Raw genomic sequence first — 16,931 nt, 5'->3', positions numbered from 1 at the left:
TTCCTCACCGACCGCAGTAGTCATTCAGACAGAGGGCTTTCATCTTTCGGGAAAAGGCACAATGGTGCTCTTTTTGAAACTTGGGGACTACAAAAAGGAGCAGTGAGAGGATGAAAATGTCTTTAAAAACATCTGCTGGTTTATCCACACACACCCTTAGAGCTTGGCCAGAGATGCCATCAGGTGCCTTGCATGGGTTAATCCTTTTCTAAGATCTGCACTCATCTGCCCTGGATATTACTGGTGGGCAGGGGTCCTGGGAGTTGTTCTCAAACTTTCATAGAATTTGTTCATATGGGAGGGACGCAGACATTACATCAGCACTGCTAATATCTCTCTTGTCGTCTGTGAGGGTACTCAGTCCAGCCCACATGTTTCTGGAGTTAGAGCTCTGGTTGTTAATTTCACAAGCGAACCATGTAGCTGGCTTAAGCTTCGTATTTAACAGTTAACGAGCGAGGTATCAAAACAGTAAATCAGCTATTTATTTATTTATTTATTTTTTTAAAAAGCGACACGTTGCTTAGCTTGTGTGCTGAAGCACAGAGCACGTTAGGACATCTTCATTGGAAAACAACTAAAACGATATGATGTTCACTCATTTGCATTACATCCTGTTAGGAAGAGGTGTTATAGGAGGAAGAAACTCTCCACTGCATCAATATAAAAGTCTGGTGTGTGAGATTTAGGGAGATTTAGTGGCGTCAAGCTGTTAGGATTGCAGATTTCAACCAGCTGGAATTTCTCCCAATTAGAATACTTTTAGTGTTCATATTTAAATCAGTAAAAACACTGAATGAAGCCGTTTCAGTTTAAAAAACAATGTTTTTCTTACCTGTTTGTTGTAGAAGGGCTTCTGAGCTAAATAAGCTATAAAATAAAACAGCCTTATTTTGACCGGCTGTATTCCTGCTCTGCTGTTAGATATGAGTTGCCTTTATTTATGACTGATGACTGTAAATTTTGGTTGTATGGGCACAGTAGTTGATCAAAATTTAAGGGGTGAAATACTGCCCCCCATTTGGTTGAACTGGGTGGCTGGAACTTACATAACGCACCGTTAACGGACAGATATTAAATTAATATCAACGTTCTTCACTTACTCTCAGGAAAAATGTGACTCAGCACATTTAGGGGGAAAACAACTTACTTCCACAACTTCCACTGCACTTACAGTCCTCTCTCAAACACTATAGTGAGTGTGATTGTGGCTTTATCCCAGTGCCTCAGTTGTCTTAACATCTCTGATAACAGCCTCATTTCACCTGGCCCAAATCCTGAAAGCCTTGACAGAGGAGCAGCCAGCGTGATAAAACCAGTCAGTGGCATACCAATTGTGTTTTCTCTCAGGGGGCCTCTGAAGTGTATTTTAAGAGCAGACAGAGGCTGTCGAACGTGACTTGGCCACCAACAGCTGCAGTGCCTCTCCTTTTCCCTTTCTGACGTTGAGAGTGACTGTGGAGTGAACACTGCTGCAGTAAAGCCTTTGATGAAAAATTCATTCAAGATGAGTTTGTACGGAGCAGGCATTGGGTCAGTTTTAGTTCACTCGGAGAATGTGAGTGAACTAAAACTGTCAACACAAAATGTTGAGTTGAAAATGTATGAATGAAGCTGGAGCTGCACTTCGCACAGTATCTTCATAATATTCAGACTCCTGATGTTCATTAATTTATTTAGTAGATAAGAACATTTCACAGTGGACGGTATTTGAGACATATAAACCACCCGTATTATCCATAACTTTAATTAAAAATGAGCTGACTCACTGCAACAAGAGAATGTAATCAGAGACTTTTCAAAGTAAGTAGTCTGCAACTGTCTTCCTTTAGTCATCTTATATTCTGGTATTTTTCCCTCTTCTCCTCTGTCTCTCTCCTTCTGGTGTCCAGGCGGTGTTGGAGAGCACGTGGCCCTCCAGCACCAGAGGAGGATACTTCCTGTGGATGAAGCTGAGAAATGTTGTTCTGGGCGTGGCGCAGTTTAAACAGGCACTACGACGGCACGCTCCCCTCAACCAGAGCCCTCTGTCAGGTAACCACGATCAGTAGCAACTCTGCATGTCTGAGAAAAGGAACGTTGTTGTCTCACTAAACATTTTTTGTTCATTAAGAGAACCTGATGCACAGACTTCTGAAGACGCAGCAACTAAACCTTAGCTTTAACATGGCCCCTATAAAAATGCATTCACACCCAGAGCAACTATGAACACAACACATTCGGGTGATAATGTAGGGACGGTAGTGTCATACTGCCGATCTACAAGTGCACAAGGGTATAAACACATCCCAGTGCCTGCTACTTTTACCAAGACAGAAATATTTACCCTCTCTGGTATGCACGCAGTTAAGAATATTAAAAAAAAACAGCTGAATATATCACTTTAAAATCTGGTTTGTTCTCAGTTTATTTTGTTTTTTCAGCATAACAAAAAGGATGTCTGGCTGTCAAATCCTCATAATCATTATAGCCATATTAACTTAAAATTTGGGTGTCCTTTTTAGTTCAGAAAGGGTTAAACTCAGGACAGTGACTGACTTGTTCTGGTGTATTGACGCTTGTGTATGAGGACAGCTCAAGTTTTGCACTGATGTTATCTACCCAAACATTTCTGCAACAACATCTGCAATATAATTGAGCATGGCAATGGCCATCATATACTTCCATAATAATGTTCTAATACACTCTGAAAAAAAACAAACAAAAATGATTACATAAAAATAACAAGCATAATACAAGCGAGTCTTAATCCAAGATAATAATAAAAAATAAAATCAATGCTTGAATATAAATAAATCCCTTAGTCTAGTGGCTAATGCTAATTGATTATTCAATATTACAATAGATGATGATCAAAGACCTGCAGATAATTTCATTATAAACTAGAGAAGTTCACTTAGTAGAGTGCAGATCTCCACCGTGTATTTGGGGGCATGTGGGTGGGGAGCAGGGAGTGCCGGTCAGACAGTGTGTCCACAGCTGTGGGACAGTATGCATGACAGTATTGGCAAGCAGGAAAAATATGCAGGTTACATTTCAGGTTAACCAGAGTAGACAGGCTATATGGAGACAAACCTCAGACATTTCCAAAACACCAGCGATATAAAATGTCAATTAAGAGAAGTGAGGCGTCAGCAGTCAATGATGAAATAAAACAGAGCAGTCAATAAAGGTTTTTTAATAAAAGAAACGGTAATCACTACAACCACGAGAGGTCCTTGAGCACAGTCATAAACGTTCACATATAAATAGTAGGATGATGGGTCCAGGAGAGATTAGCTGCGTACAGACTGATACACAGACGCACACAGGCATGCACACGCATCCGAATGCATGATCCCCTCTAGGCTTAACGCCTGGCGTGAGATAACAACTCACAGTCCTACTACAATCTCAAATATTCACATCCATGTTTCTGAAGATCAGAAAAGGAAATCGAACTATCCCCGGTGTCTAAAATCCATATTTATCAGCTGTAATAAATGAACAGCAGAGTTGAATGGGTAAAACTATAAAACACAACTATCTCAACGTGTGATTAAACTCTCCTGCATGCCAGTGAACACCTGCACACCCAACGCATGCTAATCCCAGTCCCTGCTAATCCCTGCTTCTTTAAAATGCTCCCTCTTACCACTCGTAAGCATTGTGTTCTGAAAAGCTCCTGAGTTTGAAGGAGGCAAAGGTTCCCGTAAAACACTCTCATCTAGACGCACCACTAAGAGACGCTAGCCCCTTCACACTCCACTCCTGTCCCACACATCCAACACAATGTTTTCACAGTGAAATAAGAGATGAAAACTACCGGCAGGTTATTATAGTTCTGATGTGTCCTGTTAATTTCTATTAATATCCCAGAGGTTTGGTTTGGTGCTTACTACAGGGAGAAATATAGGCGCATGATCATCTCACCTGTTGTGCACTGACAGAAACATTGTAGTTAATGCTTGGAGCTAAGTAGAAGTGAAGTGTAACAATTAAGTAATTGTTTTCCCTATAATTAGAATCAATTTACATCCAGACCGTCTAAGGTTTTGACAGTTTAAGACCTACTAGTCCTTTCTGGCAAAATGTTTGATAACTATAGGACCTGTAAGAATTGTTACAACCGTTATTTTATTGTGGTGGCAAGAATTTATTCATTATGAAAAATAATTTACAACCCCAATTTCAGAAAAGTTTTGACGTTGCGTAAATTGTAAATAAAAACCAAATGCAATAATTTGCAAATTCATTTTGACCTATATTCTACTGAATACCGTATAAGACAAGTGTTGATGTTAAAACGAAGCTGAACGGTACATACTGCCATTCAGACGGCATCTTTTACATGGACGTCCCTGTTAGCTTCAGCAACACAACATCAAGCCACATTCTGCATGTGATACAACAGCATGGCTTCATAGCAAAAGAGTGCGGCCACTAAAACTTCAGTTTCAGTTAGTGTCCTCAGTTCCCAAGTGCTTACTTGTTAGAAGAAAAAGAGACGTAAAACAGTGGTAGACATGCTCCTGTCCTAATTTATTTGGAATATGTTGCAGGCATCAAATTCAGAATGACGGTATATTTACAAAAAACCAAAACATTTATGAGTTTGAACATTCAGTATCTTTTCTTTGTACTGTATACAATTGACTATAGGTCAAAAAAGGTTTGCAAATAATTGAATTTTGTTTTCTTTACATTTTCTGAAGCATCACAACTGTTTTGGAACTGTGGTTGTATTTTGAAGTCAGTCACATCTCAGCTTTACACATTAAGTACTTCACTTTTAAACCGTTGTTTCTTATGTTAGTACTCATTCTTACTGTTTATGCAGGTTCAGCTGAACTTATATCAAAATAGATGAGTAGTAAAACATTAAAAATACTGTTTCTTCGTGTTAAAAACATAGTAGGACACAGACTCATTACTCAAAACAATAAAAAGCACGCTTGTGGAGCAGAAATGACTCCCGCCTTCCTTTAACGCCTTGTTGTCTTTGGGCAGATGGCAGCGACCTGGACGCTGTGAGTCACGGCAGCCTGGATAGCTCTGCCGACACTAACCTGGCCGAGCAGGGCCACTACGCCACTGACTCCGCCAAAGTAGACCCCACTGACGATAGATCTAGCACAGGTACACTCAACATGGCTGCTGCTTGACTCAGTCTTTCACAGGCAGCCATCTTGTTCTACATCTTTTTCTTCTCTTTCAATGACATTTTTTTATCCTCCTTCCTTCATTTGTCCCACTCACTCACCAACCGGCCTCTTCCTCGTTTTCCCTCTTCCTCTTAAACCTCCCTCCCTCTGCTGCCTGTTTTTCCACCTTCCTTACGTCCCTGTTGTCCATCCATGTCTCTCCCTGGTTTTGCGGCTGTGGTTTCTGCTGTGCTCTGTCCCTAACCCTGCCCTTCACTCTGGCCCTGCCTGTGTTGCCCTTGCATGCAGTCGGTCGTGGGGGCGGCAGCGCGGGCGCCAGGGCCCCGGTGGCCCACTCACACTGGGGGGGCTCTGAGCTCAGAGAAGCCACCCTCCACCCAGGTAAACCTCTCTGTCAGTCTGCATGTCTATCTCTCTGGTTTCTCTGTCTCATCTTACCTGCTCTGCAACGTTTTTATTTTCTGTCTTCGTCAGCCCTTTCAACGACACGCTTTTCATTTCTCTGTGATCTGGCCTCCTCTCTCTGTCCTCCACTGTGTCATCTCTCTGTCCGACACATCACAGTCTGCTGCTCCTCTCTGGCTCATCTCTTTTTTCTCTCTCACTCTTAGTCTTTGCTTCACCACAGAGTGATTTGTCATTTTCAGTTGTGGCGAGCAATTATCTGGAGGCACATTCTTTTTGATTACGGAAATCATTTTAATCATGGAGATGGCACCGTGGCAGGAGACGTGGCTTTGTGAGCAGAAAGACTGAGAGGGAGCCACAGCTCCCAGCGCAGCAGGAGGGAAGGCCCACGATGTGCAGATCATTGATTATTACAGCCCTGAAATGAGTTTTGTCTCTTGCCATCAGTTGCGAGTCTCTCCGTACTGTATAACAGCCGAGCTGTGCAGCCTCATGCTTTATTTAGAGATGAAGGTTCAGGGGAAAGATGAAAGAGGAGAAGAAATCAGCAGACAGCTGGTTGCCTGGAGACCCGGGGAAGTTTTAGAGACAGATGGAAGAGTCAGCCTGGAGTGACGGCAGCGTTTTTTTCCCCTCTAACGTCAAGTTTTAACAGTTAAATTCATTAGCAGCTGTGAAACTGCAGTTAGTTTCCTTACAGTAACTGTAGATCTCTGCATGCCCTGAGGAGGATTCTTTTATCCAGCAGAGCTTAGCTGCTTTTTCCTCCCCGTTCCTCTGCAACAGTGATGTGCCTCCCAGAAATGAGGAGATTAAAGGGAAGAAATGCCTCACTGGCTTTTTCTTTTATGTATGTTATATTTATTTCTTCCTACCACAATGTAAAGCCACAATTGTTTACACTGGAAAGCTGTTTTTGTTGTTCTCAGGTAAACAAAAGACTTGGCCCTCAAACCTGAACAGTTTGTGTCATGTACAGTTTTGTGGAAGTGCAGCTATTTTGAGAGAAGAGTTGACGTCTTGAAACATTTGTACTTGAATCCTCTGCATAGATTTCCATGTGTTGTGCACTTTTTCTGTGATCTCGTGGTTTAATATCTGTGCCTGTTTTGCCCCTCTCATCTAATTACACTTGCGTTTTTCTCTTTGTTCTCTAGGGGATCAATCAGATTTGGGTTATAACTCACTGTCCAAAGAGGAGGTGCGCAGAGGAGACCCCAACGCTCAGGAGTCTGCCCCTGACAAAGATGACAAGAAGGAGAGCGACTGCAGCTCCTGTCAGTAGTCTGTCTGATCTGATATCACCTGATATTTCTGTCTACTGTACCTTCTAAGAAATGATAACTTGGCAGCCTGGCGGCCACACGGGATTTCCCCTTCCTTTGCCTTGATCCTTCTCCTCCAGAGATGATTCATTCTTTTTAGTTTTCAGCATCAAAGTTTTTTATTCGTGTGCTGTCCTTCAGTGGATTTTTTTTTGTTTCAGACTGTGCCGCGTATTAAAGAAAAAGACTGATTTTAAATTGTAATTTCTGTGGTTGCAGTGTCAGAGACAGAGAGCGCCAAGGGGAGTAAAGACTGCCTCCCACAGCTGGACATGGAGGTTCATTCTTCCTTCAAACCCCGTGGCATTGTTCGCAGCAGCTGTCCATATGACGATTCATCCTGTAAACCCAAGAGCTCCACCAGCGCAGGTAGTTTTTTTTTCATTATTATTGTCTATTTAGTGATTTTTGAGAAACATAAACATATGTGCATAAGCATAACAAAATGAGGTATAAAAGAACATATGTAGAAGTAGACTTTTTGATATGGAGACGATACATCTTTTGTAGTGGCATTGGTGTTAACTGGCAGGTTTCAGAACAGTGATCCTCAATTTAAGGCCCCCGGGCTGAAGCTGGCTCCTAATAGGGACCATTTTCTAATTAGCAATAAAAATAAAGTGATTAACTCTGGGAATCGTTTTGAACTTTTAGTATAAATAAGGTACCAAAGTGTTTAAAACGGCATCAAATTAGAGCTTGTTTATTAAAAAAGGGTGCCAGTGGAAGATCCCTGCAACCCCCTAACAAAAGTCCTGGCTAAGCCCCTAATGTCCTGAAATCTTAGAAACATCCAAAAATTAGATAGATAGATAGATAGATATACTTTATTGATCTCAAAACTGAGAAATTGGGATGTAGCAGCGCTATACAGTAAGAACAGAGAATAAAGAGCACACATAATTAATAGAATATAAAGGAATATGCTTAAAAAAAAAACCTAAAAAAACTAAGAGACTGTACATATCTACATATATACATGTGTAAAGTGCGGAACAGTATCTGAATAAATAGAAATAGAAATAAAGTCAGCAGTGCAGAGTGACATGGAGCTAAGACCGGAGTTTAAAGCGCAGACAGAGGTGAGTTATTGTACAGGTGGATGGCTTGTGGCAGGAAAGATTTCCTGTATCTGTCCTTTCGACAGCAAAGCTGAATCAGTGTGTTGGAGAAGGTGCTCCGCTGTCGGTCTAGTGTGCGGTGGAGGGGGTGCTCAGCATTGTTCATGATGGCAAGCAGTTTTTTAAGTGTCCTCCTCTCCACCACCGTCTCCACGGTCTCCAGCCTGAAACCCACCACAGAGCCAGCTTTCTTAATGATTTTATTAAGTCTGTTGGTGTCACTGGCTTATAGAAACGTGCTAAAATCCTAGAAACATCCTTAAATTCTGGGGCTGCTGCGACTGGCCCCTGACCTCCTGTCATTTGGAAAAGTGGCCCCCAAGCAAAGCAAATTGAGTGTCCCTGATTTAGAGCCTTTCAGACACGATGCATTTAAAGTAGGTCTAAGTTCCAACTTCCAACTTGTCCCGAATCTTTAGTCTGAACTGAACTTTGCTTACTTTAAGAATCTCAGTGTGATAAATGATTTTAATGGCTGAATGTACAGTCTTATTTTAACAAAGTGTAATCTTAAACTTCTGCTCATTGTGAACATTTTTTAAGGATAGTGATGGGTTGTTCCTCTAAAATGTTGCTTCTCCCAGCTTGCTCAGCTTTTTAATTGCTCACTTGTGTCACTTCTTCCCCTCCCTCTCTTGCAGACAATGTTGCAGGTCTCCTCTTCACGTCCTCCCTGGATGAAATCGGTGAGGTCCACACCAACAGTTTGCTCAGGAGACACAAGAGTGCTCTGGAGGAGGTGGTGGGCAGCGCCAGCAGCGGCTCGGCTCTTGACTGGCAGGCCGTGAGAGGCCTCCGGCTGAGCGGTGACACGGTGGGCAGCAGCGGCAGTGGCACCACTGTTCTTGGCCTGGGTATGAGCCAGGGTGAAACCGACCCAGATAAAATCGCGGGACACCTGGGTGCAGACGTCAAAATTCTGTCTGGTGCCAACTTCAGTAAGAGTAAGAGGCCTCGTTCGCTCGTTCTGAGTGGCTTTGAGGGGCCAGCTGCTAAGGCAGGCGCCATCAGAAGTTGTGACTACAGGGAGGAGGAAGAGGAGGGACAGGACTCCAGTGATGAGGACAGAAGTAACATGGAGGCCATTTTTGATTTGGAGGATCTGGATTTAGACAAGCCTGCCACAGGGGCCGGTGTCAGCGCCCATAAATCCAGCAAATCTCATAAGAAACCTGTCGAACGCAGCGTCAGCTATGGTGGCATGAGCACCTTGACGTCCAGAGGAGCTGTGAAGCGCACAGACATACAGACGGGCTACGACCCTCTATCCCTGCTGGCAGCAGAGTCACAGTCCAAACAGCAAAATGAGGATCAGTACCCAGAGGGGGACGAGTCCAGCACACCAAGCGCCCGGAGGCACCTGGCCAGAGAGATCGAACTCTACATGAACCACATGGGCAGCCCGCTGAGCAGCCGTACACCTAGTCTGGACCTTCAGGACCCGTCCAGCCCCCTCCTCCTCCACCCCTCCTCACTCTCTGCCCCCCGTAGAGCCAGCCTGCCCCACACCTCCCCGCTCAGGACTGCTGGGATGCCACGCTCCCGCACCTTCCACCCACCCTCACCCTCTCAACCCATCTTACGCCAGCGTCTACTGTCGTCACCTTCCTGTCGCAGCTCTAGCACCACCCCCAGCGCCAGCCCTCGACCCAGCCCCTACAGGGAGAGGGCAGATAGGATGAGCCTGGCCTCACCTTCACCCTCCTCCTCCTCTTTCGCTCTCGACACCCTCCTCACACCAACACTAGATGTATTCAAGACCAGCATGGTCTCTGCCGGGAAGGGTGTGGCAGAGAAGGCAAGCCGCTGGTACTCCCGCCTCGCCACGTACACCACACCTACCAAGGTACGAAGTCTTAATTTCAAGTCTCTGCAGATTCCTTTGATATCATACTGAAAATAATTGGAACTAGTGACTGCATGGAATAGGAAAAAAATTGCACTGTTTCGCCACCTCTTCTGGCCTATTACCCTGTTTTTATGCCTCTATGCAGGCGACAGCCTCGGGCAGGGGCATCATTTTTCAGGTTGTCTTTTCTGTCCTATTATCGTGCATGCGATATCTCAAGACTGCTTTAAAGAAATTTCTCAAATTTGGCTCAAACCTTTAGATTAGAATTTTGTTGACAAAGCCAAGGTCACTGTGACCTCACAAAACACATTTTTGGCCATAACTCAAGAATTAATGTGATAACTTCGATAAGTTTTACACAAATGTCTAATAGGATAATATTTTTAATTAAGGACATTTTATATCTAAAAAGGTAAACTTCACTGTGTCATCATAATGTTCTGCAAAAACACTTTTCCAATCGTTTTTAAATGATATAACTCAAGGAAAGAAGGGGAGCTTTTGTTCAGATACCGAATTGGTGACACTAATGAACCTTGAAACTGCTGATTACATAGATCTGTGCTGCCGAGTTTAATATGTGTTTGAAGCATCCATATTTTAGTGTGTAGCTTCTTTGCAGCAGCATCCATATTTGAAGCATTGTGTATTGTCATGGCTACAGATGAGCGTGGACCGCCAGAGTTAATGGATGTAAACTGCAAATAGGTCGACGGAGGCATACATTCTCAAGATAACTTAGATCTAATTGTTATAAAAATATGACAAGTAAATCTTTTAGACCTCTAAATATGTAAGAAGTAGTGACCTAGTTTTATACCAATATGGTATATTTCAATTGAAGAAAGGATCTGACACATCTCAGTCTATCTGTGTTCAGTAATGCAATGCAACTTTAGTTTGGAGTAAATGGGCTAAAACCTGCATAAACTCTGGTGGGATTGTATTTGATCTCTGCAGGAGATCAGTTTCTGAGGAATTCAGTAGCCTGAAGTGCTGCTGCCATCTTGTGGCCTCTTGAGGGTCTCACAGTATTCTTTCTGTGAATACATTGTCCAGCTGCATTGATCAAATCTGCTTTCAGAGTGTTATGGTTTCCAAAATCCATCAACAATAACAACAACAACAACAACAACAACATACTCATCTAGTACCACACTAGCAGCATTCATCTTCCTGCCACGAACAAAACGTACCGTGATATCACTCTCCTGCCAGACTTTTTGTTCAGTGCTGACACGGTGCTAAAATATGCATCAGGCAACATGACAGTATGTAAACTCTTCACTGTTCTGTTAACCTTAATCAGCAACACAGTTTGTTGGTTTTCTTTCTTGTGTTCAGATATACAATACATAATATACAATATTTCTAGATGCATGTAATTAATGTCACAGGGAAGATGGATGCAGATGGTTTGCTGTAGTTCGCTTCCATTAAAATATATTACATTTTTTAATTCTGGTCAATTTTCTATCGAGTAATCAGTTGTGAGTCTGTGCTAACCTTGATTATTTGTTATGACTGTTATATTTTTAAATTAGAAACCTACGCAGTCTACGATGACATTGACCGGCTGGCTCTGCTCTGTTCTTTCAGGACGGTCACAGTGACCGTCTGAGTGTGTCCTCTCTCGGTGTTGGAGATCCAGACTGCTCCTCCCTGCTGGATGAGGAGAACTGTAGGGACTCAGATGGCTCCGTCATCTCTCCACAGAGGAACGGCCCAGCAGGGCCCCGCAGGAGCCCCAGACGCAGCCCCCTCCGCAGCAGACTGGACAGCCCCCCTACGGTCTCGAGTCATGGAAGACCCACATCTCTGCTGCCAGGTAACAGCAACCCTCGCTCAAGTGACATGTTGAAGAATCAGTTCTTACTTTACTGATGTCAGCCTAAGAAACATATTATTATTTCCCCATTTCTAACATGAACTGACCGAAAGAAATGGGATGAAAGAATATCGGTCATGTTTTGTCACAATTTATGCTTTTCTCCCATAGTGTCTTAAAAAATATGCAATATATGTTTGTAAATATATTTCTAAAAAACGATGTACTGTTGGAGATGCATCAACTAATGACGTATGGTCACATATTCTGTACACATGATCACTCTTCATACTCCTGCAGAATGCATCCTCTCACCTCCTGGCTTCCCTCTGCCAGAAAAGTCGGACCTCGGCTCTTCACGGTACACCAGCAACACCAGCATCTTTAACAACTACGCCATGGAGGTAAAACTAATGAGACAAGTTCAAAATATCTATCAAATACAGTGTTAGTTTCGTGTACTGTATAACAGTTTGTAATAGTGGTCAAAAGTGCTTTACAGGTAATATAAACTAAGTAAACGTTTAGATTAAGAAAATCAAAACAACCGAGGTGGTCAGTGTTGAAGTAGATGTTTTTTTAAGTCTTGATCACCAATGGTCAGTAAGTTCATCTGCCTCTCTCTTCCTCTCTGCATTTCCAGCTGCTGATCTCCAGCTGTTCTCGCTGTAAGACGTGCGACTGCCTGGTATATGACGAAGAGATCATGGCTGGCTGGACAGCAGACGACTCCAACCTCAACACCACCTGCCCGTTCTGTGGAAACCCCTTCCTGCCCTTCCTCAATGTGGAGATCAGGGACATGCGGGGACCCGGCAGGTAGGCGCTGACACCACAGTTCTGAACCCCTGTAAAAATATAAATGTGCAACATAGTCATGAATTACCTTATATTGTATCTTATATGTTTTTTTGTCTTTTTCTGTGTTAGATATGGCAAATTGCTGAAATGATCTTAAGTGTTTAGACTTTGCTGGATGGAGCCATTCTCTTCTTTGCACACATTCATTTTATTTTCTCCCTTAGTTGTGAAATTTTGACAGATACTAGCTTCTTAATGTGATTACTTATTCATTTGATAACTTATTAACTATCCAAATACTCATCATAGTGTTTCTAAGGAAGACTGACTAAAGAAAAAAAAAATTGTTTTTATCAAAAGTTTTACACTGACTCGGTTAATCTTCAACAGGAGTTTGTGGGTGTAGTTTGATCAGACTGGATTGACAGTGGCCTGGAAACAGCCATACAACTGTCATTATTTTTTTTATTCAAATGTTGCTACATAACTCTGATTGGTGCACCGAAAAATATGACATTGTCATGTTACACTGAATAACAGACAACTGGTTTTTATCTAGTGAAAAGACCACAGACAAAACAGAAATCTCTGAGGTGATAGACATTAGTGTGTTTGTGTTACCTGATGTAAATTTACTATGAAAAATAGGTTTTCGAAGCCTGTAAAAATGAAGCTTTAAAACTCAATGAGGTGCATTTGACTCCTTTTAATTTCTGACCTTGCAGTACGATTAACCTCACAGAATAAATTGTATTAGCTTGTAGAAAACACCTGACTTGACTTTCTTGGTTGTAAATATTGTTCCTCCCTTTTATTTCCTCTCTGCAGGCTTTTCTTAAAGGGCAGTCCATCTGTGGACGAGGCCACGTCGTCATACTCTGCCTCCACAGGTTTGGACACGGGGACATCCACCTTGTCCACACCCTGTCCTACAACTGCTGTCTTCCCTCCCTCCCCTGTGATTGCTGTCCAGGAGTGCTCAGGAAGGTAAGCACTCACTGTCACTCAGTGTGACACCTAATTCTTTATTTATTGACACGCCGATCGTAAAATTAGTTTCTGTTCGGTTTGCCGGTTATCACTTTGTGTACTGTTTAATTAGTTGTAGTTCCATCAGGATTGATAGGAAGGCCGAAGAGATGATTCAGTACAAGCAGTAAACCTGACACAGATTTATCTCCGAAAATAAAAAGTAAAAAAAAAAAAATGTTTTTGTTGTATTCTCAAATGTGCTGTATGACAATTCTTTCCAGCTCATCTTCATTCAGCTCCCAGTTTGTCTGATTACATAATGCTTTTGAAGTAGGAACCTACTGTGGCTGCATCCACATGCTTCCCATCTGCATTGTAAAAGAGCGATGTGAGATGATCTGCAGCAGCACCTGGTCCTAACAAAGCTCTGTGTGTGTGTGTGTGTGTGTGTGTGTGTGTGTGTGTGTGTGTTTGTGTGTGTGAGTGTCAGAGATTGAGACATGTGCTTGCATAAAAACCCTCACGAGGTTATAAAAATGTGTGGGCAACAGAGATTTGGGTTGCAAATAATAACAATTGTATTTTGTTTGTGATTTTGCTAAATGCTGTTGATGTGACTTAAATATCTGGATTCTGTTTGACTGTTATTTTTTAATGAGAAAATAAAACTATGCAACATTTTGATTTTTTTTCCCATAAAAAAGTTGCAGCATCTTATGATTTGTTGATGCTATGACTGCAAGTTGTGTGTTCGAATTATGAACTGACCGTCCACGCTGTGTCTTCACAGGACTCGTTCAACCAAGGCTCAAGGCATCAACATCCCCTCAGAGCTCCGGCAGGGGGCGCTGTCTAGCGGAGCGCCCATGGCCCGCAGCATCAGCGCCTTTGGTCCTTTGGAAGAAAACTCTCGGGTCAACCACTGCGTGCCAACATCAGGCAGCCTGCCCAGCCGTCTCAATGAAACCATGGTATGTCTAAACACAAAACCAGTCATGTTAGAGCATTTCACTCATTCATCACTTAGTGCTCAGTTTTGCTTGAGTCATGATGAAAAACTCTGTTAAAGCAGAAGAAAATATTTAGGTTGGCAGCAAATCCTTAAAGGGTAACTTTTGGTTTATTTTTTAACACCAACACTGTGTCCAATGTTTATGTATCCAATTGACCAGTGGAGACAACTGATTTGAAAAGTGGTCCAATATTGAGTGAGAGCACTGTAGCCACAGCTGCAAAAGGGGATGCATGTAACCACTTGGGGCATGTTCCCACCGTCAATTTATATCAATTTACCAGACATTTTATGGAGCTTGACTGCTGATAATTTAATTCTGACAAGAAGAAATTTCACCATTTTGTTCCACCAAGGACCCGCTTAGTATGGAGTGGCGGCTCCACAACCCCGAGCCGGTGACAGTTCCCTACCTGAGCCCGCTGGTGCTGTGGAAGGAGTTGGAGAGTCTGCTGGAGAACGAGGGCGACCCGGTGATCACGGAGGCTGACATGGTGGACCATCATCCCATCATCTACTGGAACCTGGTGTGGTACTTCAGACGACTGGACCTGCCCAGCAACCTGCCTGGTCTTATCCTCACCTCGGAGCACTGCAACACAGACTCCCAGGTCACACACACACACACTCACACAAAAATACAGTACATAGTTATAACATGATAAATTAAATATTATAGCACTTATTTGAAAACGAAGTTGCAAATTGTTGTTAGCTGAAAGGTTTAAGGTTTATCCCGTCCAACAGTGATGTCATGGTGTACTATTGCATCCTTGAGTTTACTTCTTAACTCTTGGCAAACAGAAGATTTTCGGCCGCTGTTAAATTGCTCATTAAATCTGGGTGTCACAATGGAGCGAATTTCTGTTTATTAAATTTACTATAATAATACTTTATGTAGATTTACCTCTGATTTTTATATAAGGATCATTGACTTCCATGTCTACAGATTTTTAATGGAAAAACACATCATTTGTCAACTGTTTTGTTTTGTGTGTGTGTGTGTGTTTCTGTTTCTGTGCACCCCCAAAATACTTATTACCACTATTTAAAGTAAATAAATTCCTCTTCTGTTATTAAAGTAAAGAGATAAGAAAGAGGACGATAGGAAAAATCTTGTGTGAAAATCTTGTGTCAAATAACAGTTAAAATACAGAGAATTATAGTGAAAATGGTATTTTGAAATCTGACATTTACCTTAATTTGTATCATTTATAGTATTATAATTTAGTTTCATCCATTTTTGCAATACTTAGAAATTAATACTTATGAATTTGGAGTCAGTATTAGTAATACAATAACTATAAGCCCTATTTTGTATGTTAAATAGTTAGTTCCTGTGGTATTAATTGTAATAAGGCTTATTTCTATTGTAGTCTTCTGGTAAACACCACAAGATAAGCATCACATCAACAAGACGTTTATTGCTAACAAGACAATCGACAAATAAATCAATGAATGGGATGCTTTCTCTCGTCAGGTCCCTCGTCACTGGATGTCGGAGGACAGTAAACACGTGTTGATCCAGATCCTGTGGGACAACCTCAAGCTGCACCAGGACTCAATCCAGCCGCTCTACATCCTCTGGAACACATACAGTGAGTCTCACAGACCAGAGCAGTTCAAAATTCAGCAGGCAGTTGGGTTATCTACAGTTACGTGACTACTGACGGTGGCCGAAAGAGTTTTTTTTTTATATTTCCTTTAGAAACAATGGAATTAAACTTTGGCATCCGTGACTTCGAATTTATGCATTTAGTTTATGAAAGGTTGTACAGATAGTTATCTGTGAAATGCATATATGGGTGTTGCTCTGGAAGTTGGGGTTGATGTGCCGTTTCCTGTGAAGATTGTCTGTGGTTTAAGTTTGGGAAGCACTGGTCTATAGACAGTGTGTTTCCATTCACCCATTTTTATGCACATTTTCAATTTCCACATAAAAAATTGGGAGGAAACACCAGAAAAAAACAAAGTTCAGATATCGCAAAAAAAAGTTTTTACAGTTGGTTTAGTTAAGCTTTAGTTTGATAGAAGTCTGAGTGGTGCTCTTTCTTTTACTATGGTGTAATGGCACAGACTGAACTGTTTGCACCACTGGCTGTTTACCGTGACGTACCCAACTCATTAAATTTGCAGAGCAGTAGTGGATAAAAATGTGCATTCATTAGAATTTTCTCTTGTTTAAAATCTGCTCTTAATTTGGATTGAAATTTTACAGTGAAAATAAATAAACAGAAAAATACAATTGCACCCATAAACAGTTTGCCCCCAAACACCTGACTAAACCAAAGATACAAACGAATAAAAAAAATTTCCAGCCACCTGTTTTTATACACAATATAATTTTGTGCAATAAAAAAAAATCCAAGTGGAAATTCTGGGGAAAAAAATCCAGCTTGCTGAGGGGAGAATTTGACGTTGTTAAAACATTGTTAAAATGTGATTAAGTGACTCAAGATGTATATGAA

At 41.9% G+C, this 16,931-nt stretch overlaps 1 protein-coding gene across 1 annotated transcript in view; it reads left to right on the top strand.

Annotated features, from left to right (window-relative positions):
* LOC121943806 (C-myc promoter-binding protein-like) overlaps window positions 1-16,126 on the top strand; it is a 58,030-nt gene extending 41,904 nt beyond the window's left edge. Inside the window, exons 18-29 of the mRNA XM_042487429.1 lie at window positions 1,893-2,034; window positions 4,990-5,118; window positions 6,710-6,829; window positions 7,097-7,246; window positions 8,640-9,844; window positions 11,450-11,678; window positions 11,979-12,082; window positions 12,322-12,497; window positions 13,308-13,466; window positions 14,242-14,422; window positions 14,820-15,074; window positions 15,944-16,126. Of these exons, the coding sequence (XP_042343363.1) occupies window positions 1,893-2,034; window positions 4,990-5,118; window positions 6,710-6,829; window positions 7,097-7,246; window positions 8,640-9,844; window positions 11,450-11,678; window positions 11,979-12,082; window positions 12,322-12,497; window positions 13,308-13,466; window positions 14,242-14,422; window positions 14,820-15,074; window positions 15,944-16,126 (3,033 nt within the window). The remainder of the gene's footprint in view (window positions 1-1,892; window positions 2,035-4,989; window positions 5,119-6,709; window positions 6,830-7,096; window positions 7,247-8,639; window positions 9,845-11,449; window positions 11,679-11,978; window positions 12,083-12,321; window positions 12,498-13,307; window positions 13,467-14,241; window positions 14,423-14,819; window positions 15,075-15,943) is intronic.
* The last annotated feature ends 805 nt before the right edge of the window (window positions 16,127-16,931 follow it).

The sequence above is a fragment of the Plectropomus leopardus genome, chromosome 1, assembly GCF_008729295.1.
Source record: "Plectropomus leopardus isolate mb chromosome 1, YSFRI_Pleo_2.0, whole genome shotgun sequence".
Taxonomy (NCBI): domain Eukaryota; kingdom Metazoa; phylum Chordata; class Actinopteri; order Perciformes; family Serranidae; genus Plectropomus; species Plectropomus leopardus.
Note: the sequence above shows the minus strand (reverse complement) of the source record. Positions and strands in the feature narration are given on the sequence as shown.